This window comes from Camelus dromedarius, chromosome 32 (genome assembly GCF_036321535.1).
Source record: "Camelus dromedarius isolate mCamDro1 chromosome 32, mCamDro1.pat, whole genome shotgun sequence".
NCBI classification, from domain to species: Eukaryota; Metazoa; Chordata; class Mammalia; order Artiodactyla; family Camelidae; genus Camelus; species Camelus dromedarius.
In genome coordinates, this window is record NC_087467.1 from 21,785,690 (window position 1) to 21,812,599 (window position 26,910).

The window sequence follows — 26,910 nt, forward strand, 5'->3', positions numbered from 1 at the left end:
CACGAATAGTGAAAGGTTCATGCAAATAAATGCTTTAGGAGCTCAGAGGCTGCCAGGGACATCAGCTGGGCAAGTCATTCATCTAACCAATTCCTTTGATGAGCATTGGTTGGGCACCTACTGTGCGCAAGGCACTGTGTTGTCATGTGAGGTGATACCTGATATTTGAATAGGGTGTAAAGAGAGGACGGGGGGGGGGGGGGGGAGGGTGTAGCTCAGTGGTAGAGCACAGGCTTAGCACGCACCAGGTTCTGGGTTCAACCCCCAGTACCTCCAGTAAAGAAGAAATAATAATAGTAAAGATTGGACAGGGTTTAAGAAGCCCAAAATAAATAAATCCTGTCCCAAGCAAAAAGAAAAATGTGCAGAATACTGGAGTGGAAAGTAGGAAGCATGAAAACAGAGCATCTTGGCTTTCTGGGGAGGATTTGTGTAACATGAAAAAGAGACCTGCGTCTACTGGTGTGGAGAGGTGTTCTAGACACACCAGGTGGGAAGAGGGCAAGTTGCAGTAAAGCGTTCTTTGCATAATTTCATTTTTTTCAAACATATGTTAATATATGTGACTAAAAAAGACAAAGAATGTTCATGAAACGAGGGGCAATCTCCAGGGGCTCTCATAAAGTTCTGTAGTTTTTCAGTTCTCTGTGATCAGAAGAAAGGGAAAAGCTGAAATGAAAAGAAAGGACTAAACATTTTAAATAAGTCACGAAGTTTGGACTTAATTTGGTCAGCAGCAGTGAGCTGTGAGTCAATATTGGATTTTGAGAAGCCTTAGAAACCTTTGAGAACGATCTGTAAATACCTCAATAGCCCTGGATTTGTAAATATCTCAGTGCAAACATCTTCTGCTGAAATAGCACTTTCTCCCCGTAGGCGGGGCTGCCCGCCTCCCCAGAGGTCCGCTGGGCTCTGAGCCTCAGAAAAGGCTGCCTGAGTGTTACCTTTGCCTGGTGGATTAACGATCGTTCACTGCGGAGGGAATTACAGAGATCCTGAGAACTCAAAATAAAGCCAAACAAAACAGAAATATCCTCCAGGTCTTCTCCATTTCTTTTTGCTTACAGCAGGAAGAGCTGGAGGCCTGCGGAAGTTATTCTTTCCGCATTCTTTTGATGGTTTGCAGTAATTCCCATGACCCAGCCCGGAGGGAAGAAGGAAGGTGAGAGAGCAGAGAAAGGTTTCTCCTCCGGGGGACCTTCGTCCCCAGTTCTGAATGGGAGACAGCGGTGCCCCACCTGCCAGGCCCGAGCTTCCCGCCTGCCTCCTGCAGGCTGGTCCGGGCTCAGCCCAGGCTCCTGTAAGGGACCAGTGGCTGGAGCTCCGAAGTGGAGAATCCAGACCAAACTGGAGTGACTTGGGCTCCCCTTTTCTCCCTCTCTCCTGGGGTGCATTGGCTTGGGGGAGGGGAAGCCCGGAGGTGAGGAGTGTATAACTCACCACCTACAGGAGTGAGTCCTCGGGTGTGAGGTGCTCACAAACTACATACAGTTGTCCTTGTTATCCTTCTATGCTGAGCACATAGTGCCTCCTCCCCAAGCTCTCTTACCCACCGCCCAGCCCTCAAAGATGTCCGCACCCTAATCCCTAACATCTGTGGGTGTTACCGTACGTGGAGAAAGGGCCTTGGAGATGTGATTAAATGAAGGCGCTCGCGATGGGAGGTGATCCTGGATTATCTGGGTGGGCCCCGTGTCACCACAAGGGTCCTTATAAGAGGAGGCAGGAGGGTCAGGGTCAAAGAGCCAGTGTGTGTGGGGGGGGTGGGGGTGGACGAGGTGCAGAGGAGGAGAGGGGATATGGGTTTGAAGGCTTTGCTGCTGGCCGTGCATCTGAGGACTGGGGACAGGACGAGGAAGGCAGTGGCTTCCGGAAGTGCTTTCTCCCCTAGAACCTCCAGAGGGAATACAGCTCTTCTGACTGACCCTGGTTTTAGGACTTCTGACTTCCAGATAATACACTTGTGTTGCTTTAGGGCAGTAAATTTATAGCAATTTGTTAGCTGCAAAAGAAAATGAGTCACGTCTGTACTGTGCTTCCGTGAGAGTCAATCACTGACATGTCTTTATCTGACTGAGGGTTAGGTGACTCAGTGACATTTGACCTTTTCATCAAGGGGCTTTATTGCATTGATGATAATGGCTTCTGGTAAGATAAAAAGGCCACTACAATAACCCCTGCAGTTCTCAAATTCCCAAATAGCCAGCCACAGATCCAGAACCACTGGACAGCCGTCAGGGCTCAGCCGCCAGGGCTCAGCCGCCACTGGACCTCCTAAGGCCTATCAAAGAGGTTCTTTGGATTAAAAATAGCTGTATCTTTTTTCTTACTACCAAAGTAATACAGGCAAAGACACCAGAAAATGCAGGCAAGCCGAAAGAAAAAACAAAAGTCATTTGTAATCTCCCCAAGAGATAAGCACTCCTCACACCATGGTTCTCTTTCCAGGCCTTTAAAAATAACTGTACACAGTTTTTAATATTAGCCATTTAAAAATATATACACCACTTTAAATGTTGACATACCATGATTATGTTTCCATGTCAATGGTATTTATCTACAAGACTAGTTCTCAAAATGTGCCCTGGGAAGATGCTGGAGGTCCCAAGATCTTTTCAGGTAGTTCCTGAGCTCAAAACTATTCTTATTTTAATCCCAATACATTATTTGCCTTCTCATTCTCTCACAGTATGGTTTTTTAAGAGTACATAATACATGATATTGCAACAGTTTGAATGCGAAAGCAGATATGAAAATCTAGCTGCTTTCTATTACTTGACATTAAATACACAAATGTAAAACAATGCCACTCTTTTTTTTGTCTTGGAATATATCTTTTTCATAAAATATGTATTCATGTTACTATGTAATGAGGTCTATTTTTATTTTTTGGAGTCTTATTTTTAAATGAAATATTAAGAATTTGTTTAATTTCTCAGTTTTAATTTCAAAAGTTTTGCTAAGTGTAGCACACATAAGCAAAACCTCTTCGGAGCCCTCATTAATTTTCAAGAGGGTAAAGGGGTGCCGAGACTACAGTTTGAGAACCTCTGCCCTACGGCATAATTTTTTAATAGTTGATTTAGCCCATGGCACTGGAGTATTATAATTCATTTAACCAGTAAGTAATGCCAAGAATAAGTTCGTTAAATGTGTGTACACTCAATTATTTCTTTAGGATAATTTTCAGGGATGATTTAAAAAATATAGCCTAATTTACTTACACAAAAACGGACTAACATCAATGATGCAGTTTACCCCCGTAGCCAATCAGCCTTTTCCATTCTTCCTCTTTTTTTCCAGTCAACCAAGGGGAATACAGGCATTTAAGGCTCTTTCTAGCTCAAGACTTTAGCACTAGGTCACCATTTCCAAGGCTAAAGTACCTTGTGGATCGTCTCACCCAGCGGGCTCCAACTTCGTCCGTATGGAATCGTCTTAAAAAGCAAATTCCCAGAGTTGTGGGGAAGAACTGCCGTTCTCAACGGCCTTTATCTACCTGCTGGCGGTGGAAAGAGCGCATCTTCCTAACACACAGGCTGAAGTGAGTGCTGGCCTCACATGCTCGGGCAGCCCTCTCCAGCCACTAGTCCGGGCGTGCGTCCGTCGGTCCTCTCCCCGGCCCGTGACCGTCTGCGCCAGCCCCACGGCGCCCCCTGCCCTTTTCCGCCGCTGTGGGTAGGGCCGGGCGCCCACCGAGCGCGCAGCGTTCAGTGACCAGCGGGACGGGGGTTTTCCCTTGGAGAGCCTCGTTCAGCGGGTCTGAGGCAGGTCCCAGAAGCCTGCATTTTTATTAAATCCTGCCTCCGACGTCCAAGGACGGGGTTCAGGTGTCAGCTGCGCTGGGTAAGGGCTGGGCTCGCCGAGCACTCGGTGCCTCCGTTTTGCATCCCCATAACCGGGCCAAGAACATCTCCCTCCCGGGGTTGCCGTCAGGAGCCGGGGAGCTCGTGCGCGTCACGGTCCCGGCTCCGGGACCAGCGCAGGATAAGGCCACAGAAAGGTGTGCGGGAGCCAGGGGCAGGCGGGAGAAGGCCTGGGAGACCCGGGCGCGGGAGACTGAGGACAGAAAGCGCGCGCGGGGCCAGGAGGGGGCGGGGCCTTCGTGCGGGGGCGGGGCCACGGCCGAGGGCGGGGTCGGCTGGGGGCGGGCCGGGGTCGCGCGCTGACAGGAGCGCGGGGAGTGAGAGACGCCTCCTGGCGGGAGCTGGCGGCGGCGGGAGCCGAGGAAGGGCGGGGGAAAGCGGGGGCGCGGGGGCGGTGGCGGCGGGCCTGTCTCTGTCTCTTTAAGGCCCAGGCTCACGGGCGGTGCGCGGAGGACGGCGCGGAGGCGCGGCCTGCCTCCCTCGGCCGACGCGCGGGGAACGAGGGCCCGGCGGCCTGGCGGCGCCGCGGCGCACGGTGAGCGGGGGCGGGCGGGCGAGGCGCCGAACTCGGGGTCTGCAGGCCGCGGCCCGCGGCTCTCGGCCGGGGAGCGGGCCCGCGCGGCCCCGGCCGCCTCGGCGGAGGACGCAGTGGGGCGGCGGGCGCGGGCCCCGGAGCGCGGAGACCCAGCGGGCCTGGGAGGCGGCGGCGGCGGCGCCGTCGGGTCGTTCTCAAGCTGCTGGGTCCCCGCCGCGTTTACCTGAGCGCTGGCTCCGGGAAGGTCGGGGGTGGGACGGGACGGCGGCCGGGCGCGGAAATCCCACGCGGGGGTCGCAGGGAGCAGGCTGATCCGGGCGAGTCCGCTCTCAGGTGCCTCCTCGCGGCGGCCCCGGGAGCTCCGACGCGGGCCGCGCGGGGGTGGGGAGCGGGCGGGGTCACTAACGGGCCCCGGAGCGCGGCTCGCGGGCCTCGGCCACGTCCGGGGCCCTCAGGACCGAGCCACGCCCGGCGCGGAGCCCTTTCTGCTCTGCTTTACTGTGCTTCCTAGTAGTTAGAATAAAGGTTTACGGTCACCATAGAGGCCCCGTACGCTCGCCTTTTACCCGTCTTGCGTCAGTGCGCTTTTATTTGATTCCATTTTGGGGGTGTGTTTTAAACCCCAAGAAGTCACAGCTTCTTTCAGAAAGCCTAATGGCCATCCTGGTCGTTGAACACCGTCACAGCCTGTGCTGGTCGTTTTCTCCATTTTCTTTTTGGACCGTCGCATCTCCTGAAATAACTTTGAGAAACAGAATTTAAAGACCTTCACGCTTTAATAAATTAGAGTTCTAAATACAGTTAATAATTTAGTGTTCCTTTTATTAGCTAAATTATTTATGGAACAGCTATCCACTCCTTCCCTTGAGCTCCTTCATTCTGGCTAATTATGGTAACAGACAAAATGAGATAGTAATAAATAACCCCTAGTATAATTTGCATTTAAAAAATTTAATTGTAAGAATTAAAATGTTGTTAAATGTTTTTAAAGTTATGGTAAAATATTAATAGTTTTTATACTGGCTTAAAGCTGAATAATGGGCCTGAAGCTAAAGTTGAAAAGTAGCAGCGCAGTATTCAGACTAGGTATTTGCTTTGTATCCTTTCAGGTTACTGACGGTTTGTGTATATATATATTTACTCGCTTTAACTTTCACAGTCACCATTTCTGGATAGTCTGGGGAATTTCAGAATCCTGTCTTTGAAGATAGCTAACAAGATATTATTGTATAAAACCGTAGCTTTTTTTTTAATTTTGGCGTGTTTAAGTAATCTTTAATTGAGAATAATCTTTAAAAGATCACTCAAGTCTTTTAACACAAATAATGAGTCTTGGTTTATTTATTTGTTCTTTGTATTTATTACCCTAGCATGCTTGCCATTGAATTAAAGTTTTTTTTTCTTTTTGTTTGTTTAGCTTCCTGGGAGTTACTGATTGTCTTTGAAGAAACATGAAGTCACACTGTGTTGTTACGCTTACTCTTCCCCTCCTGGTGTTCCTGACCTGGGTCCCTGTGTCGCTGAGTTGTAATAAGGCGCTCTGTGCCAGCGATGTGAGCAAATGCCTCATTCAGGTAGGACTGCGTCCTCTCTCACGCATGTTAAAGTGCACCGTAGAGCGGGTACGGAGCACAGACGTGCAGGTGGTGTCTGTGTAACACAGTGTGAAGCCGGAGTATTAGGTCAGGGCCTGAGGTGCTGAACAGGGACCCGCTGGTCTGCATTTTTGCCTCTGTAATTCTCTTGCATACAAGCGAGGTCAGACTGAAGAAATTCTGTACCGAAAATAATATCCAGCTTTATAAACATACCATTATAAGGTGATGAGCACTCCTTTCGGATGAAATTAAAGCATTCCTTGTTTAATGTAGTTCACATAGCAAAGAGGCTCATGTGCTATATTTAGAAAAAAAAATTTTAGCTCATCAAATCATAGACAAACTGCCCTAAATATAATGTCCTAGTGGTCTGTTCTGTGTAACCAGTTTCCTCAGAGAGCAGCTTCATGCAGTAAACACTTAATTCCCGCGGTTTCCGAGGGTGAGCATCTGGGAGCAGCTGAGCCGGGTGGTTCTGGGTCATGGCTTCTCAAGGCTGCAGGCACTGAGAGTCTGCTTCCTCAGGATGGCTGACAGTGATCTCTCTGTCAGTCGTCAAGGCCAGCCTACTGATGTAGCTACCACTCTCATTTCGTTGAAGAGAAAAGTGGCGTTAAGTAATTTGGCCAGGTTCGTATAGCTAGTAAGTGGCTATGGAATGTGGTCTGTGTTTGACCCCGAAGCCCATGGCTTTTCCACCATGCAGACTGGTTATTACTCTCCATATAGTTGCGTTAATTAGTGGTGAACTTCACATCTCTTTTCCACCCTGTTAGACCATCAGCAGGCGTATGTCTTTTGTGTCGGTGTTCATTAGCTTCCCTTCTAGCTCTTGGCTGTTGGCTAAGGAATTCAGTAACTACACATATTAGAATTCTGCATGGAGTGTGACTCACCCACCTCTTGGCTGTAATCCTGACATGAGAGCCATTGTGTTGAGGTGATAATGATTTTTATAGATGAGAGGCATTTTATGTTATTAATAGAATTATAGGAAGCCTGGCCTTTGTGTAAGTGTGGACGCTGCCCTGTCATACTGTTTACCTTCACTTTGCCCAAATATTTGCTTCACTGAATCCAAAACATTTAACTAGCGGAGTTTGTTGGTTGGTTTTAATTTTTTTTTCCTATGGATGTTTTTAAGCATGAAAAGAGAAGAGTGTAAGAAGAGCAGTTGCAATCAGCAGTGCCAGCAGTTACTAACTCAGGGCTGCCCTGGTTTCATCTGTATCCCCTGCACTGTCCACCCCAGCTCTGTTTAGTTTCAAGCAAATCCCTGATACTTTGTTAATCATAATTCTAATGTCTGTCTCTTAAAGATAAAACATAGCTATTAGCAGTTTTAAAATCAGCAGTAATCCATTAATGTCATCTGATTTGATACATGGAAGCTTTGGTACCACAAAAGCACCCTTGCTTCAGCATGTGCTGTTGGAACTCTGTAGTATTCCCGTGAAGTCCAGCTGTGCCCTGTGGTCGGAGGGGAACCTGGGCCACTTCCCATGTTGTTTCAATGTAGCTTCATTATTCATTTATAGAAATACAGTGTCATAATAATTGCTGCATTCATGTTTAGGTAGAAATTCACTTATATCTCAAATTATTTTTTGACTCTCCAAGTCTACAATTTCCGTTATGTCAAATAATTAAAAATTGGATTTTATTTAAAATACCTTACTTGGTAAGGAAGTATTAAAAACAAAAATTTTGGTTACTGTTGCTAAACACTCTGAAAAGTTTTTGTTTTGCTTTTTAATGAAAAACTCCGTAGTACTTAAAAAAATGCTTCAAAAAGAAGAGTAAAAATCTAAGTATAAAAACTGGAAAAAAGGTGAAGCTTCACCTGTTAAATGGTGGTTCTAGTAAGCTCATTGGAAAGAGTTTTGTTTTTTTTTTTTTACCATGAACTCACTGGTATTTCTGAAGCCATTTCAGACTTCAGAATCATCAAATCTTTCTGGAATAGTAGAGACAGTGCTTCTGGTGCTTAGTTGGAGGGTATTTGAGGTTAAAAATATTGAGGCCTCGAGTATTGAGGATTTTTCTTGTTCATTTATGGGTAAGTGCTTATTGGATGTTGCAGCAACTTGTGATTGGTTCTGCCATCTGCCTAGTTTTGTGAACAGCAGCCGGTCATTTGTTTCACACTCTGACCTTGGCTCTGCTTGTATGCCTCTCACCGTGGCTGTGTGACAAACCACCTCAAAGGTCAGTGGCTGGAAACGACACCACGCTTATTCTGAACGTGAATATGCATCCTGAGTGGCACTCGGGGACAGTGCACCTTCACCACACAGCGTTACCGTTAGCAGCGTAGCCTGAAGGCTGGTGCCTGAAATTACCTGACGCAGCGCTGTCCGCTAGAACTTTCTGCGATGATAAAAGTGGTCTACATCTGACCTGTCTGGTGCAGTAGTCTACTGAGCATTTGAACTGTGGCTAGTAGGTCGAGAGACAGATTTTAAAATTCAGTGATTTTAATTCATTTAAACAGCTGCGTGTGACTAGTGGCTACTGTATTGAAGAGTCACAAAGCTGAAGGCTCACTCATCTAACATCTGGGCTGGGAAGATTCTTCATCTCCCGCCTCCCTCCCTCTCAGGGCTCTCTGTGTCTGACCTCTCAGCACGCTGGCTGAAGTCTAGCCAGATTTCTTACCTGTTGGCTCAGGGGCTTGCAGGACCACGTGCCTCATGAAACAGAGCTGGGGAAGCTGTTTTGCCTTTCATGGCCTCTCCATCGAGGCTACAGTGCTACTTCCACTGTAGTTGCAGGCCCACCTGGATTTAGGTGGAGGGAACACCGACCGCACCCTGACGTAGAAGCGTGAGTGTCACACAGTGAGGGGAGCGTGGGGGTAATGGCGTGGCCGTCTTTGGAAAATACAGCCTGCCACAGCTTCACTGTACAGTGACTTAGTCCGCTGGGTGATCTCCAAGTCTCCCTCTAATTCAAAGTAATTCTAAAGAAAGAAACCAACTATTAGGTGTTAAGTATTTTTACAGTCAGAATAATAAAGCCCTCTTTTAAAAAGTCAGATTGTTAGGATAATCCCTTGGCTAATTCTTCCTCCTCATTTTGTTGCCCAGGGAGAAGCACTTTTAATCTAGTAACTGCTTCTGTTTTTGCTTCAGTTAGTGATTTGCAAGCCATATTGCTAAGTAATACACTACTGCTTCTTCAGTTATCACTTATAGATATTATGTGTCTAAAACTGCCTCTCTGCTCTGTTAGATTAGGAAACTCGCTCAGCATCCTGTCCTCCCCTACCCCAGCCCTGTCATAATCCTTTCATGGTTTTGGTTTCTCTGTCAGTCATCTTCTCAATTTCTGCATTATAGTTAAGCCTTTCTGTTCTGTCCTATGAACTAGAAATACTATCTCTTGATTGCTGATACAAGAGGAGAATATTAGTAGCCCTACTCTTTCCCTTTAAAATTTTATTTGCTTTTTAATTTTTTAAGTAGTAAACAGAGTATAATTAAGTTTTAAGAAGAGCTGTGCGTTTCTTTCGGGATCTGGAAAAGGGAGGGCCCATTGAAACTCAGAACAGTCTTGGAGATCACGTGCCTCTGCCACCGATGGCCATGCTTCACATCATAGAGAGCAGAGCGGTCAGTTTCCTTGTACTTGTGAATGCGCCCTCAGAATTTCCTGCCTTCGGAATGCCTTCTGATGGGCTGTATCAGAGTCTGTGGGGATGGGCGTAACCTCTTCTTGTACGCTGTCGAGCTTGACAGCGTGTGTGTTCTGAGTGGTGTCGCAGGGTGATGCTCAAGAACGTGAACTTTGGAACCAGACTGTCTGAATTTGAGTCTACTTCTGCCGTGGACTTGACCTTGGACCGGTTAATCTTTCAGTCCCTCAGTTTCCTTACATATGAAACGAATGATAACCATGCCTGCTGTGTGCGGTTACCGTGAGGGTTAGGTATGAAGCACTTAGATCAGCTCCTAGCGCATGCGTGCTCTGTCAGCAAGTAACACTAACCTAATTTCTCTGTTGTATAACTGTATTTGAATTTTCCATGTTTTATTTACAGGTATATTCTAAAGTTGACAATAAACAATTTCTGTTGCAATGCTTATGTAAATATTGTTGACTGAATAGTGACATAGGGTACTATGATTACATTTCCTGTCTTGAACAACTGTGTTTTTCTTGAGTTTCTGATTGTCTTTCTTGATCTTGCAGCATCAGTCATTAGCACTTTATGTTGTCTTAAATTCTTAATCTGTTTTCCCCTCAGTAGAGCCTTCAGTCTTGTTTCCAGACCTAACTGACTGCTCGCTGGGTGTGAAGCACGCTGTTACATAGGCGTTTTCCCAGGGTGACTTTCCTCAGTTGGTTCCACTATTTCTTTGATTCCATATCTTGGTCTTTCTTAATTTACTCTCATTTTGTTGTAACATGCCCTGAAGTTTCTTCCCAAAAAGGCTGTGTTGGAAATAAACTCTCTGTATCCTGCATATCTTAAAAATGTATTTATTCGCATCTTACACCTGATTTGGTGGTTTACCTGAGCACAGAATTCTATGTTAAATTCTTTTCACTGGTAACTTGGCAGACGTTTCACAAATGTCTTCGTGCTACTGGATTCCATGATGCTGGTGAGACGTCTCGTGCCTGTGCGTTTCTCGTTGTCTGTAGGTGACATTGTTAGTTTCTTTCTTCTCTCTGAAAACTGTTGGTTTCATCTCCTTATCCTTGGTGTGGGTCTTTTTGTACAGGCATTGTGATGGGCACCTTGTGAATCTTTTGGGGCAAAAGGGGGTTTATTTTGAGCTCCAGAATGGAGTATTTCCTTTTATGATTATTTTTATATATAATATCCTCCTCTTTTTTCTGGAACTATAATTAGTAGCCATTCTTATATCATCTTTGGAGAACTGTCTATTCAGAACCAATGCCCATTTTTTAAATTGGCTTATTTGTCTCTTTATTGTTGGGTTATGAGAGTTCTTTATATATTCTGGATACAAGACCCTTGTCAGGTACATGACACACAAGTAATTTCTCGCATTCCTTCGGTTGTCTTTTCAGTCTACACATAAACTTCTTTTCTTAAATTTATTCGTAGGTATTTTATTTTTGATGTTGTGATAAATGGAAGTATTTTCTTAATTTTATTTCCAGATTGTCATTGCTTGTATGTAGTGCTGTAGATCTTAAATCTATTTTCACCTTACTCTGAGAAAGTTCCTTGACTTTACCTTTGAACTCTTTCTGCTGAATTTTCAAATTTTAGCAGTAGTTTTTAAGTTTCACCTCTCATTTTCTGCTTGTTAGTTTTTCATATTAACACTTTTACTCGGTTTTAAATCCACTATTTTCTGAGATGTCTCTGAGGATACTTACTGGAAGTTTTATTGATGGAGATGGAGGTGAGTCCCTCCCTCACCACCTCATTCTGTTACCTGGATTTCTCTTCTGAGATTTTTTTCTTTTAATTTCTATCTCTTCCACGTGGGAGGCTTTCCTCAGATGTCTAATGCTCCTTGTTCGTCCATTATAGTTAAGAATGAGGCAGTAAAGCCATGTTTGTGAGCGGGGCTGGCGGGACTGAGGCACAGACTGGAGGGTGTCACCTGAGGGGCAGGGAAGCCCTTGATGCTTTAAAGTGTTCTCTGCTCTGAGGCTGATCATTTTCCTGAACAGAAGGGCTTGGCTTGGTCATTCTGAATGGCTGGTTTTCTTGCTGTGGTTAAGGTGGGTGGTGGGTTGGTAGCTGCCTCATTCTTGTCTTTGCAGCCTGGCACTGGGGGATCAGGGGGGTGACTGCTCTGTTAGAAACTTGCACTCTGATGCCCTCTTTTATTCCTGTTCTCTACAGGTGGAGAGCAGATTGGCTGTTGGGTTTCATGTGTCAGGAATTGTTAACTGGGGTCCTTGGACCTCTTAAAGGGGATCCCCAGAATTATATTCAAGTTTGCACATGTACAGTTTTCTGGGAGAGAAGTCCATACCTTTCAGGAGGGTCTCAAAGTGGTCGGTGCCCTTGAAACAGTGAAGAATTGCCAGGCTTTGCTTCCCATCACACATACTGAGTTCTCACAACTCTGCCTCCACATTCAGCAGAATACACGGCACGCTGGCATTTTGGATGCCAGTAATAGCTCTTCTCCTTAAACTTACAGGAGAGCATGCACGGAGGTGAAGGTGGGGGACGGGTGCCTGGAGAAGGCAGTGCCGGAGAGGTGTGAAGGGAGTTTGGGTTTCCTTCCTGCTCAGAACATCCATGGTGTAGAAACGATGTACTGTGAGGATAAGTTAGAACATGTTTACGTGGAGCCCTCGGCAACTCATGAAATATCTAAATTTAAAACATTTTCCCTGGAAGCTCGTGGTTGTGTAAATATTTTTTACCAGCGTGGTCGCAAGGCAGCACAGTCATCCCTGCCACTCAGACAAGTTGCTACGTGTAAGGGTGGTCCCTATGTGAATATTTATTTTGTGCTTCTGACAGGAAAGAAACCTAATTTTAAACATCAGGAAAGTAAAATTGTCACCCTGGTGTATTCCTTTGCTCATATAACATGTGGTTTAGCTGTCCTGTTCCAGGGGAAAATGGGAATGTAGGACTTCACTTTTAAGAAGACCTTCACTTGTTTTTTTCTTCTGCTTCTGTGAAAAGAACATTTAAAATTTGGATCAATATTATGCTTACACCCCAGAAATCTCAAGACCCACTTTGTATTAGGAACTGAAAAACCCCTTATTGACTCGTAAGTACTTTTAGCTAATGTTTATGGTCTTGTTTAGGATGATATAAATGTTATGTTTCATGAAAATATTCAAAGTTAGGTTCAGAGATCATTGATGCATTCTTCTAGCACTGCACTGGTTATCTGAATATCTAGTGCTTTTATGTACTAAATCAACAGTCTGCTTTTTTATTCTAGAAGTCAATTTAACTATTAAATAAATCTTAGATTATCTGAGATAAGCTGGGATTTCAAAATAATTTCTCATTAATACTAGTTTTTTTTAAAATTTATTTTGCTTTAAGTTAAAACTATAGTTCAGATAACTTCAGGGCTTTCTTAACCACAGTAAACTAAAAAATTAACTTTTTCTTCCTTTTTCCTTGATCAGTGCTAATTAAATTCCACATTAGTTTCTTGCTGCAGGTAGCATGATTGGTCACTAGCCTAGTGATATTGTGCTGTATAATACACAGTGTTCCCTCTTTCCTCTTACAAACGTTGCCTCATTTTCCGGTAGAGTTTTTCCTCTTCTTTCTACTTCCCTGCTCTTAAAATTGTGGCTCTAACTTACTCTCGTCCTGTTTTGCTTCAGTTAACACCTTATGAAAATCTTTGAGATTAATGTCCAGAAGTAGTGAGTCAGAGCTGATACAGTTTAAGGGAAGAGTAAGTCGTTTCCCTTCAGGTGTCAGCTGTTGAAATAGCTAGAAGAACAGAGGGCTAGAATAGAAGTGTGTAAGTGGGGACTGAAATGTGCTTTCGCTGGCTATTTCACCTGCTGAATTATTATATGAAAACAAAGATGAGGATTTCATTTGGACACTTGGAAGTTTTCAGATACGTGTTTTAATAGGGAGGATAGTAGAATAGCTCCCCATTTGCCCATCGCTCCGTGTCAACAGTGATCAGCGTGTGGCCAGTCCAGTCTCACCCATGCCTACCCTCACTTCACCCCGCGTGGCATATTGTAAAGAAACGCGCTGGTGCGCTTTGACAGGAAGCAGAGTTAAAATCTTGTTCCTAGGTTTCTATGAGAAATGGGTGCCATTTGATGTATTTTAGTAGTACCTGGGTATACGTGAACTTGTATGCTGCTTTATGTAGCTAAAAGGATAAATTCTGTTTTCCATGATGTCAGTGTGTTTCACTTAAATTTATTTTGTTTTCAAGGCAAAAGTTTGCCAGTTAGTTAGAATTCATAAAGAATGACATGGTGATAAAATTCAGTTTAGGTATTTCTGTCCCGAGTTTGAAAGTCTGTCTTATGTCCTCCTTAAAGAGCATGAATGTATCAAAACAGATTCGTTGTAACTAACATAATTATAGTTTTGTTTATTCTTTTGAATAAAGGCTGATTGAGGATGTGTTGTTTCATATATTTGTTTTTAAACAGCCATTTGACCTAAGTAAGGGTTGTGAAAGCAGTGTCAGCGCAGTAATGCCTTGCTGGTTGTGGATTCTCACACAGTGTTCATTTTCATAGTTACCTGTATTCTTACATTCCTGGGGTTTTAGGTCAAGATATTATAAATACTTACAGTTTGTTTCATTTAATGTATAAGGGCCTCAGTTTGTGTTTTTGAGTGTCTTATCTTTTTTCTTGTACAAAGTTAAAGTGGATCTTAAGAAGTCCTTCTACCTAAATATTTAAATATTTATTTGCCATTAAAAATTTTTTTGTATTCAGAGGGAATCCACAAAATACCTAGAAGTAAAAAAAGGAAAGCACATCATTTATAGTCCTATTTTCCAAACACAGACTGCTCATACTATTTGACACAGTCCTGTCTAGATTTTTATTCTATGTTTAGGTGTTAAAAGTCACCTAAACATAGAATAAAAGTTGTATGTTATTTATTTTTCACTAGCATTGTTTTGTTTCTTTGCTTTAAAAAAAGTATTTTTGTTAGTTTAGAGAAGTTTAGTTTTAGCTTGAAAATAGAAAAGAGAAATATATTTTCATAATTAGAAGAACTATCTCTGCATTACTTTCTTTAATACCAGTTTACATTTATAGAAAGCTTTGTATTTTTCAGTTCAGGTTTGTTGAAATAATAGATTTATGGACCACGGTGTACCGTACTGGTCTTTCAAAGATGAGATAAGGTAGTCCCTGATCTCCCAAAGCGTTTTTGGGGTCAGATTTATTGAGGTGTAATTCACATACAATACCTTTCACTCTTTTTAGGTGTACAGTTCGGTGGTTTTTAACAAACACATGCCTGTGTAACTACCACCACGTTCAAGACAGGGAACATTCTCTTCACGCTGGGAAGTGCCTTCCTGCCCCAGGGTAGTCAGGGGCAGCCTTCTCCCCAGCCTGCCTCCTCTCCACCACTGCCTGATCTTTGTCTCTGTAATTTCACCCTTTGCAGAATGTCTTACAGCAGAATCGTACAGGGTCTGGCTGGCTTCTTCCAGTGAGGGTAAGGCTTCTGAGCCTGACCCGCGTGGCGGTGTGTGTCGGGAGTGGCTGAGCAGCGTTCTGTTGTGTGCGTGTGCCACGTTGCTTCCTCTCTTCACCAGCTGATGGACACGGCTTGCTTCCAGATTTTGATGATTATGAATGAAATTATTTACTTTCGTGTGTAGGTCTTTGTGTGGGGGGATGTCTTCATTTCTTCTGGGTGAATAACCAGGAGTGGGATTGCTGGGCCACCAAGCGTCCGAAAAGCTGAGGCCTGGTGTGATGTGCCGCAGTTCATGGGCTTAGACTTGATTCCACATCCTTTAAATCCAAGTCACCTGCTGGCTGCTAGGCTGTATATTGTTTTCAGTGATGGTATTTCCCTGTTTTAACAACAGTGCTGACAAAGATCTCCCAGATTTTGGCAACAGTTAAAGAATGGAAATATTTATCAGTAACTAAAAATCAGAATACAAATACAATTTTTCCTCAAGATGTTAGTTTCTGTCTCTGGCCTGGAAATTTGAAAGTTTGTAAAATTTATTTTGACTCTTACAATCTAGGCTTAGTCTTAGATGAATAATAGCTCCCCCCTCCCGATTTATTTTGTGTAGAGAAGTAAGATCGCACCAGGACCATAGTCATATAGAGAATAAGATTTTTGATTAAAGTTGACTGAAAATTATATAAAATCTATCTTCTGGTGTAAAAAAATTTGAAAATCTGTTATATTCAAGATTTTCACTAATACAAATATAGTAAAATACATTTTAAATGATAAGACTCTTCCCACAAGTTTTCATCCTGCCAGGTTTTCATTTCCTACAAGCTTTCTAAGCAGATTGTCAAGGTATCCCTGAGCACTCGTGCTGGTCAACGCAGGACAGCCCGAGTGTACACGTTTCTGTTTTCCATTTAGTGTGGTTTTAATTTTTCCCGTCATAGATTTGCTGAGCGGTGTGACGACCACGCTGTAAGAACGTCTAGCGTGGTCTTCGCCCGGGAGCGGGTGTCTCGGTCTGTGTTCCTCTGGCTCTAACCCACAGAAGCGGTGGGGGCAGGAACAGCCTTGAGTCAGAAGACCTGACGCTGGAGCCCAGCTGAGTGACCGCTGACGCGTCGCGGACCCGCTCCTTCCAGCCTGTCCTCTGTACCAGGAGCAACTCCCGCACTATTCCCTGAGACTTGCAGACTAGGGAGGCAGATGACACGGCCATTAACTGGCTGAAGCGAAGGAAGAATTAAGGATTAAATTCCGACTCACTGGTTTGGCAGCTCGTAGCCCGTGATACTTACTTTACCTTTGCAAACAGTGGTTAGACTTGGGCCGTAGCACTTGTGGTTATGTTGAGGCGCTGAGAGTGAAAGACATCATGATGCCTTTGGTGAACAGCCTGAAAGAGTAGCTCTGTTTAAGTATAGTAATAACTATGATTATTGAAATGCTACCCTAATAAGAAATCAGCTTTATATTCCTCATTTCGGTGTTTCAAAAGCAGGAATGTCTATCCAAAACTGGGGTCAAATCTCAAGCACTTACTAACTGAGTGTGTATGAACTTCATAACCTTATATGAAGATGAATATAAACAATGCCTTGATAAAGGCTTTATGAGCTTCAAGATAATGCATATAAAACACTTACCATGGTGCCTGTTAGTATTAAATAAAACCCGCTTAGGACGTCTCGGGGAGGTGGCGGCAGGGAGTCAGCGGAGACCCTGGGTCGATCTTTCTTTTGCGCTCTGCGAGCTTTGTGTTTGGCTGTGACCACACGCTCATCCGACTGAGCAGTCCTCAAGGTGAGTCGTGGGGAGGCTGGTGCAATGAATAGCCCGTCCACACCGGAATCCCATGCCTCAGCACAACCCTTTCAGATAAGAAGGGAGGCTTTGAAGTAATAGTAAAATGGAAGGTAGTGATGTTGACGAAGAATGGAAACACGGACGAGGTGTGAGGGAGTTGAAGAACTGAAAACCTGCTTCTGAATTTTGGCGCACAGGATGTTCTGTTACGCAGCTGTTAAGTTATGTTGGCAGATGTTCACAACGGGGCAATGCTTGCTTTTTAAGTCAGGAGGGCATGCGGTCATTCTGTTAGGAATGCGCAGGAACATACCGAGCGGGCGGGGTTGGGGTGTTTTCTCCTTTTACTCCAGTTGATGTTCTTCAAAGTCTTTTATAATTAAAAGAAAACCTTTAAAAAATTTAAAGCATCCCTTTTATCTTGACTGTAGTGTCTTTAGCAAAGCTATTCTAGTTATAGAAGATTCATTTTATCCTTATAACTAAAACAACTAAAGTAAAGGTTTCTTTTTAAGTGTCTTGAAGAAAAGATTCTACTTAATTTAAATGGAGTGATTTTTTATGTTCTTCTGTGATCCTTGATTCTTCACAATTACATTTTTTTCTGTTGCATTTTCTGTACTTGAGTTCAAATCACCTTGAAATGTTTTTTTATATTTAGAAACAATCATCCCAACCACAGGATGCTTGCTGTCAAAAAAATTAAAGTATACATTTCCAAATGTGTTTATGACCAAACATTATTCAGTAGTGTGATTCTGAAAGACATATAAAGGGAATAGAAAAGAATGGATTGCTTGGTGAGCTACACATGGTTGTTATAATTTATAATTATTTACACATAAAAATTCATTGTTTCCTAGAAACAAAGCAAATCCTTTCCACACATTTTTGTTCGCTAGATTTGCAATGAAGTTTTTGAGATCCTAAATGCCATCTCTTAACTTTGCCTGTGTATTGTTTTTCTCCTGGAAAGTAAGAAGTTTAACGTGTAATGCTGACGGAAAGGTTGGTTTGAGGATCTCATTTGCATTATTTTCCAGTGTCCTGGAAAGAATGCTAGCATGAATTTTGAAGAATGCAAGTAATTTGATACATTTTGAGACTTAATTACTCTAAAATTTCATAGTTTATGAGATCAAATTTGTTTGATTGAGACAAAAATTCTTCCATCTATTCTGTAGTAGTAAGATGAAAAGAAAATATTAGGTAGCATATTATTCGTTGGCATTCAACCAGTTTTAGCAGTAGTTTTTACCAATAAAGTCTTTGCCCTGGATTTTTGTCTAATAGTATAGTAATAAAGCCCGTCTTTAAGTCGCTTCTCCCTGTCTCTGCTGCCTGCAGCTGCTCGCTTTGTATTCCATCAGTAAATTAAAAATCATTAATTTTTGTTACTGAGTGCACTCTTCTGTCACACTGCCATGTGAAGGTTCAGCTCAGGCATCTGTTAAGAGGGTGTGAAATATATTTAATCTTGAGGGCTGGATGATCCAGGCAACTTCAAGCAACTTTTAATAGCCTTGGTGTTAACCTTCCATTAGTCAGCAGTAACGTGATGTCATCATCCGCCCTTTCATTCCAGTTTAAAGCACTGCACAAAGACCTGACAGTAAAAGGCATAATAAACACTTTAAAGATGGAAGCCATTAAACTGACATGCATTTATTTAGCATAATATACAGTAATTTATTTAACAAGCTACCATTTGAAAGGTGTGATAGGAAAAAGGAGAGACATATTCTTTGACTAAATGTGTTACTTTCCTAATTTGTTTCTCCTGAGCTACGTGGATAATGTAAATATACACAACCAGGATAGCAAAAGGATATTTTCTGTGGGTAATGTAATTAAAATTTGCTTCTGTGGGTCGGCAGTTTGGGCCTGTATCCTCTGGGTGGGTTTTCTGGGCTCATTCCTGCATCTATTGGCTGGAGGCTGGCTGAGCTGGTATGGCTTCAGATGGACCAACTTGTCTCCGTGGCCTTCTCCTAGGCTTCACATGACAGCTGGCCAAAGTTCTAGGAGAAAGAGTGGAAACTAGACCTCTTGAAGCCCAGACTCAGAACTGACACAAAATCACTTCCACCGAATTCTGTTAATCAAAGCAAGTTTCAAGATCACTTCTATTCAAGGGGTCTGGAAATAGACCCTACTCTTGATCAGAGGAGCTGCAAAGTGACATTGCAAAGAGGGTGACATGTGGAGGGGAGTATTTGCCACCTTCTTTATAAATAGGCTGCCACACCAAGACACTGTTCTAATGTACTATAGATCAATAAGAAGAGTTTTTAAAAGGTGCTTTATTCACATTTTACATATTGAGAAACCACAGCTCCCACACTACAAGTTGGTTGGCTGTGAATTGAGATTAATTTGGACAGTGAATATAAAAGCTGGAAAGTAGGTTTTGTTCTTGTGCTGGGTTATTTTTTGAGGTAGTAGAGGGGTCAAGTTATGGGTTATAAAGTAAATGTTTAAAATAAGAGAAAAGAATCCAAAATACATTCCCTGAAAGTGTCCAAAATATAAATTTTTTTGGCATTGTTGATATTTATGTTTCTGCAAATAGTCAGTGATGAATTGAAAATTGTGCCAAGAGTAAATTACTATGAATGCAAATATTATGGAGGGTTTTACTGCAAAAATGTAACAATTTTGAATACAGTTATTTGGAATTTTAAGTTTGAACTTCTGTCTCATTTCTAGGAGCTCTGCCAGTGCCGACCTGGAGAAGGAAATTGTTCCTGCTGTAAGGAGTGTATGCTGTGTCTTGGGACCCTTTGGGATGAGTGCTGTGATTGCGTCGGTAAGTTGACGTATGATAAAGTTTTCTAATATTTCTTATCACGGAATCCTTGACTTTAAAGAGACTGTAAAGAACATAAATGTGTTTATCTGTGTCTAAGATAGAGTAGGTGTATAGATTACATTTGCTTGTACTGAATACTGTTTACATATGTATATATATTTTTTATTTCTATAGAAAAGTTCTGAGAGGAAATTAAAAGTGCTTATTCTTGGGAAGTAGGAGTGGAGGAACACACAGAGGGCTTTGCTCCTTATATTTAAGGAGTGCTGCTGATTGTTTTCCTTTTCCAGTTTTATTAAGTAGAATCACTAGTGTGCCTGTGCAAATACATTATATCACATGTAAATACGTGTGTACAATACGCTGTGCACAGTTTTTTCAGTTTGCATGTGTGTGCTGATCATTGTTTCTAAGAACAGATTAATGCGGTAATCCAATCATAAGGGACTCATAAAAAAGTTCCTGTTTTATTCACAGGGTGGTAATCCCAGTACTGTCATTTATTTTAGTGTTAAAGTCATCAGTTTGGCCAGTGGGAGCCCCTTCGGGTTGCTCCTGTGTCTTTTCAACATGTCCTCTCGCTCACTGATCACTTCCTTCCTTTCTGGTACAGATAAGTGTTCTGGGGTCATTTTGTGCTTTCCCTGTCCCAGCCCTGGAGTCAGTCTTTTCTCCGAGGAGCTCTGTTCCTCTTAGCCAAGGATAGGCATTTGGAAAACAAAGCCTGGGCACTTGGTGTGCTTGATGCTGCTACAGTGTCACCAACTCCAAGTCCTCTCAGCGAAAAAGCTAGGAAGGTATCTGTGTAATGTTAGAAGGCACCTGGTTTTATATGTGTCTATATATTTTTTATTGAAGTGTAGTCAGTTTACAATGTTGTGTCGATTTCTGGTGTACGTCATGTTTGAGAAGGCACCTGATTTTAATGTGTTGGGGCTTGGGTTGCAGGCCAGCCCCTAACAACATCTCATGACATTTAAGTTGTGAGAAAAACCTTGATTCTCTTTGCCCCTCCCCCGCAGGTATGTGTAATCCTCGAAATTACAGTGACACACCTCCGACTTCAAAGAGCACCGTGGAGGAGCTTCACGAGCCGATCCCTTCTCTCTTCCGGGCGCTCACAGAAGGAGACACTCAGCTGAACTGGAACATCGTCTCCTTCCCTGTTGCAGAAGAACTTTCACATCATGAGAATCTGGTTTCCTTTTTAGAAACTGTGAACCAGCCACACCATCAAAATGTGTCTGTTCCCAGCAATAATGTCCACGCACCTTATTCTAGTGACAAAGGTAACTGCGGCAGCTGACTTCTCCTCCCTTGCCCCCTTGCTTTCTGCATGGCCTGTGAAGCGTGCATTAGCGTTACCTTTTAGAGCAGTGTCTGTGGTCTTAGGGAAGTTCTAGACTTTCATGCCCCCAGCGCCTGAGTAGACGAGGAGTTGTCCCAGTGCCCTCAGACTCTTGGCAACAGAGGCTGTGTTGGAAAATAGATAACCAGGTTCTAATTCTGATATTTATTTGCATTAGGCTTTGATGATTCTTTTCATGAGGTAGCAACAGGGCTGCTCACCTAGCGCAGAGTTGCTTGCCGTCAGGTAACGTTCAGAGTGTCAGAGGAGGTCAGGCTTCTGTGACAGCGTTGCTGCCACCAGTGATGCCAGGCCAGCAGGTACTCCTCAGTGGGCACGTTGGGGTTACAGACTCCTGATTTCAGGTAGTAGACTCGCCCCAGCCAGCTCTCTGAAGGTGAGTCCTGTGGTCAGAAGGGAGCCTCCGTGGAGAGTGGCGGGTGCTTCATGCTTCTCCGAGTCGCACTAAGGAACACTTATTAGTGAGGGCAGGTCACACCTTAACTCTGGAATGTGAAAGGCATGTAACTTTTGTAAGGTCTCTGATGTTTCCAAATGAAAGGCCCCGCACAATTTTACTCTGGAAGGATAAGGCAGCTGTGAAAATTGCAGTTACTTCCTAACATATGAGGTGAACTACGCATAAACTGTATAATTTGTACTCTTTTTTATTTGGCTTTTTTGTCGTGCTCCCCATTACAGTCCTGTCTATCTAAAATAGTATGAGCTTTGGCCATAAGTAGTAAAAAGCAAACAGCTTTTGTTAATAAAGAGTAAGAATTCTTAATTCCTCTTAGGCTAAAGTACTTTATAAGACAAATTCTAGATCTTGGAAAACATCAGAAATGTATGGAATGTGTCTTGCTACCATTTTCCCATTATTAACATGTAAATAATCATCATATTAAATAATTGATAAATTTTTCTCAAAGATTATTCATAGTCATGAATTAATAAGCAGGAAGCTAATTCCTGAAAACACCAGCTAGGGCATTTTCTAACAGCTAATGCTGAATTGTGCTAGCATTGTTAACCACATTGTGTCATTTGAATTACTTAAGGTTATTTTATTTTGTTGTATTCTCAGTATAGCTTTAGAACAGTATTTTTCAAACTTCTTTTAGCTGGAGAATTCCTTCCTCATAGGAATCTTATCAGAAATGAACTGTTAATAGTATTCAGCGAGATATTAAAGCATTTCCTGCTTTTCCTACTTCCTGTGCTGAAGTCTTCATCTTTTATTTTTCAGAACACATGTGTACGGTGGTTTACTTTGACGACTGCATGTCCATACATCAGTGTAAAATATCCTGCGAGTCCATGGGGGCCTCCAAGTACCGCTGGTTCCACAACGCCTGCTGTGAGTGCGTTGGCCCGGAGTGCATCGACTACGGCAGTAAAACCGTCAAGTGTATGAACTGCATGTTTTAACGAAGGAAAGAAATGAGAACCAAAACGATGTCATCAGAGGTATGAAAAGCTGCTCAGTGATGTCTCCTGCTTGCATCCAAATGCCCGCAGGTTGAGAAGATGTAAAGAATCCAGACTGAGTTACTTTTAAAGTATGACGGATGCAGGATTGTGCTACATGACGATCGTGACTGCTCTCACTGATATTTCTGCCTGCTGCTGGCGGTCAGCCCTTTCTTCTAAAAGCACGCACAGCGTTGGTCACGGGACAAGTGAGTGCGCAGAGAGTGCCTTGAGGGTGTGGGGTTTCTAACCCCGAAGCCTGCTGTCCCTTCCTTGTTGCACTCCAGAAGCCTCTGGGTTTGGAGGTTTAGAGCATGTTAACAGAGTTACTGCTTCGGCACGTTGTCCTGCTCCAAGGGCACTGCGTTTTTGCCGTCTTTTGCCATTCTTCACTATGCCTGGTATTGTTTATCTGTAATATGAGTAGGGTAGCTATTCAGGTATATCCCCATGAGAACGCACAAAAAGTCACCACGAAAAGCTTGATGTCAAACCTCTTTATGTTGGTTTTAGAAAGTAAACACTTTCTGTATTTTACAATTTAACTCTTACCTGGTGGAATTCATCCTGTACTACACATACTGACAGCTTTGGGGAGAGTTTCTCCTCGTCCTCCACCCCTGTCCAAAGTGCTGATCAAGGTAGTAATGAAGCGTCTTTACCAAGAATTTCAGGGCACACCTGTGAGACGTGTGAAGTTCGCTAGCCAGGGGCAGATAGGTAGGATGACTTAGGTACCAGCTGGAAGAGCACCAGGAATGGGAAACATTGCCAGACAGGGCTCCACACACAGCACCGGGGAAACAGTGCCCCCATCACGGAAGTGGTGGAGCTGTGCTCGTGGACGGTGAGGGTGAGTCCACTCAGCCTCAGCGCACGGTGGTCGGAGGGGCAGAGCAGCGAGCTACGGGTCTGAACAGGGAGGGCCGAAAATGCCGGGGGTCCTAGCGGAAACAAACTTAGAACTATGTACATTAATTATTTTGTTATTTTACAGTCTTTATGTTTATAATATCTAGATCAGACACTCTTGTTAAACAAGTATAATCACATAGTAAGAGGTTAAGATTATGAATCCAAAAAAGATTTCTGTTCAAGATCATGTTCACTCTAAATATACTACCGGACATCTCGTCAGCTTTTAATGCTGTTTCAATGGCAGTAAGATAAGATACTGTGTGCCCTTCATAGTAATAAATCCTGATCTTCAAGCATGGACCTAAAACGTAAATGTTTATATGCAGAGACTCTTAACTTTACAAAATTACTGATTTCTCAAATAGTGCATATTTGAATTACAAGTAACTTTTTAGGAACACCTCTTTGTATATGTAAATACTTCAGCATATACAGACAGATAATGCTCTTAGACACTTTGTAATCATTATCTGAACAGTAGTTACAAGATCGTGTGTAATATTATGATTAACTGTCATAAAGTGTAAAGACTTGATACCTTTTCTCTCTCAGATAACTCTAATGAACACTCAAGGTACTTTATTTAGCCTTTTAGAAAGTTGAAATTTAGCTCATGGATATATTTTTTTTTATAGGAAAACATTGGGATATCCTTTTCTTACTTTTACCTAGAATGCCTCTGTTTATGAGTGCCTGGAAAACAAATTAGCTCCCTTTCTTCATTATTACCTATAAAGCTGAGGATTTTCTAGAACTTAAGAGAAAGTTTTAAAGGAGTCTGCAGCCAGCTGCTTCATTTCCACTTTGCTGTTTTCCAGAGTCATTCATACCTATGAATGGAGGAATGCTTTTATGTTTATTGACAACACGCTTAATGTTTCCATAAATATGTTAACAAACCTTTTTTTAGCTGCATTTATCATCTGTTTTAGGTCTTCATTATTAAATTTGAAAATGTAATATCTCTTATTGGGAGAATAATTACGTTTTCACTGATTTTTTTTTTTAACCTGTTTCTCCCAATAGAAATTAGCCCTAAATGTACTGGTAAGTTTTGTATTCAAATTTTACTTAATTTTTATGGCTTATGAAGGGGTTAAAAGAAAGAGTTCACCTAAAAGATTCCATTTCCAGTTCTATAATATATTTTAGGTTTTGAATCACAATATTTTTCCAAATTAAAAGTATAACATTTGGGAAACTGATAGCCCCGCTACAGTGTAGTCCTTCTGTTACCATTCTAAGCAAAATCCACTTCTGTATTAAAGCTGTGCTTTAAAAAAAAAATTACGTAAAAAATTAGGTGGTTATCTTTTTTATAACTAGATCAAAAGATACTAAATCTTAAATCAGTATGTATTATAATAAGCCGTATACAAAGGGTTCTTTCCTTTAGTAGGACATGTTCTTGCTTGGTGGTTTTTCATCCCCCAACCCCATAACATCTAATTATTACTGAAACTGTACTTGGTGGCACCAAATCAATTGATGATTCAGACACAGCAAGTCTTTGTTTACATAGATGCTATAAAACAGAGACCTTCATTTAGAAATAGGATTTCTAAAGTGTCAGAAAACAAAACAGATAAAATACTAGAATATTTGAACAATTATTTATAAGTCAAAGTAGCATCAAAACAGAGAAAAGAAACTAAGACGTCTGAAAAATGAGGTAAATATAAATAAGCCACATATTTAAAGTTTGTTATTATGAAAGCTTCTTTGAAGAGTTTTAGAATCTCTTATGCATTCCCAAGAGTTTTATGTTTGTTTTATTTTACACGCTCCTACAACATACAAAATTATGTATTTTTTTCTTTGGTTGTCCCTATAAACAAAAAAATATTTTAATAAAAAATCAAGATGAGAGCGTCATGTTTTTTGTTAATTTCAAGCATAGGAAAACAAAATAAGTTTGCCATTTCTGTCTGGTGAAGTTATAGTTGAAGGTGTCAGCCAAGTGTGTCCCCTTCTCTCTGGAAGTCCCTGCACACTCTGTTGAAACAAGGAGTCTTTAACAGTCTGCTTTCTCGTGTGCTTTATTCCAATATGGGGAGGCTTTGAGATGAAATACTTACATTCTCCTTGCCCTGTGGTGCCCAACCAGCCTCCCAGGAACCTCCTCATGGTTGGAAGGAGTTACCGACAGATGAAGGTAGGAAGATGGCTGCCAGCTCTCCCGCAGCAAGCTCACAGGCTGCTGTTGGAATTGAGACCCGTAGGCTGTACGCTCTTCGTGAAATCAGTGTTATTTCACAGAATCTGTGTTTTGACTGCTTAGTGGAGAGGGGGGTGGGGAGGAGTCAAGAGGACAGGTCGCAGCCGGAGGGACTTCGGGGATGGTGGACCTGAGGTGCTGAATTGGTTTCAAGAAAGAGAGTACATTTGGTTAGGCGAGCTGTTCTGTGGCTGACGGCGTCTGATGGCAGGCAGTGGTGTGGAGCTGAGAGGCAGTCGTCCGGGGCTGGGAGGGAATACCTCTCAGCTCGAGGAATCAGCAGGGACCGGACGGCGGGCAGGCTGGTGCTGGTGTGCCACCCCCTCCACACGCCGTGCATCTTAGGTTCACGAAGCCCGTGGGTGTTAGTCCTTTGAGGTGTTTCCTAGCCAGTGAAAAATAAATTCACTTTACGTCCTTTTCTTTCGAAGCCTGTGCTGGAAGGATGGAGTCAGCAACAAGTCCAAGGTCTGACTTCTGAGATGAAAATTCTCAGTGCAGAGCAGAGAGGAAGGCGATCTCTGCCCTCCTCCGCGGTCCGCGACTCCCAGAACAAAGCCTGGAAAGTGCACTTGATGGAGGGCGGCCACTGAAGTTAGACACGGGAGCCACTGCGGTATCTCTACGGCAAAGGGATTCTGTTTCCTGCTCTCCTCACTCCTGCTTCACGCTGAAGCCAGAGTAAGCCTCCTAAAATTGCCACCCGACCTCCGGCCCAGTCCCGGGCAAGTAGCAAGGCCTTTGTGCTCCTTTGTCTCTGAGGGTTGAGTCCCTCAGAAGAAGCAGGAGCCAGGCAGACAGCCTGCTTTGGTTTTCTGGACTTCCTCACCTGCCCCTGGGGGTTCAGCTGGGGGCAGGGGAGAGAAGAGAAGGCCTCTGGGCCTGCAGTTCCTTCCTTCTAGTGGTTTCCACTCATGAGCGTTAACAGCGCAGCCCTCACCCAGGGCCCCCCCACCATCTCTACGGCTCAGTGAGGCCCAGGACGGTGACAGAAACTCTTGGACAGACGATGGATGAGATGGGGCTCAGAGTCAGGCTTGACTTGACTTAAAGAAAGTAAGGAGACAAGACACCTGGGTTTATGGCATCTTTGCTCCCAGCCTCTCACTGGCAGCCTCGCTACTCACAGCCCCTCTCCTCTCCACTCTGGATGCCGGCCGACCCTCACTCCAGGCCTCCCCGCGCCCCGGGGTGACAGGACTTGTTGCCTCTGCTGCTTCTGTT

At 43.2% G+C, this 26,910-nt stretch overlaps 1 protein-coding gene across 2 annotated transcripts; it reads left to right on the forward strand.

Moving 5' to 3' along the window:
• Positions 1 to 4,265: 4,265 nt before the first annotated feature.
• TWSG1 (twisted gastrulation BMP signaling modulator 1) lies at positions 4,266 to 25,343 on the forward strand. Of its 2 annotated transcripts, none has more exons than XM_064481607.1 (5): positions 4,266 to 4,401; positions 5,819 to 5,975; positions 19,627 to 19,726; positions 20,752 to 21,018; positions 22,327 to 25,343. In XM_064481607.1, exons 2-5 carry the CDS (start codon positions 5,853 to 5,855, stop codon positions 22,506 to 22,508), a joined length of 672 nt encoding a protein of 223 aa, XP_064337677.1. In that variant the 5' UTR covers positions 4,266 to 4,401; positions 5,819 to 5,852; the 3' UTR covers positions 22,509 to 25,343. The 2 variants fall into 2 exon arrangements, with proteins under 2 accessions (XP_064337677.1, XP_031295044.1); XM_031439184.2 differs by lacking the exon at positions 4,266 to 4,401 and adding an exon at positions 4,715 to 4,734.
• The last annotated feature ends 1,567 nt before the right edge of the window (positions 25,344 to 26,910 follow it).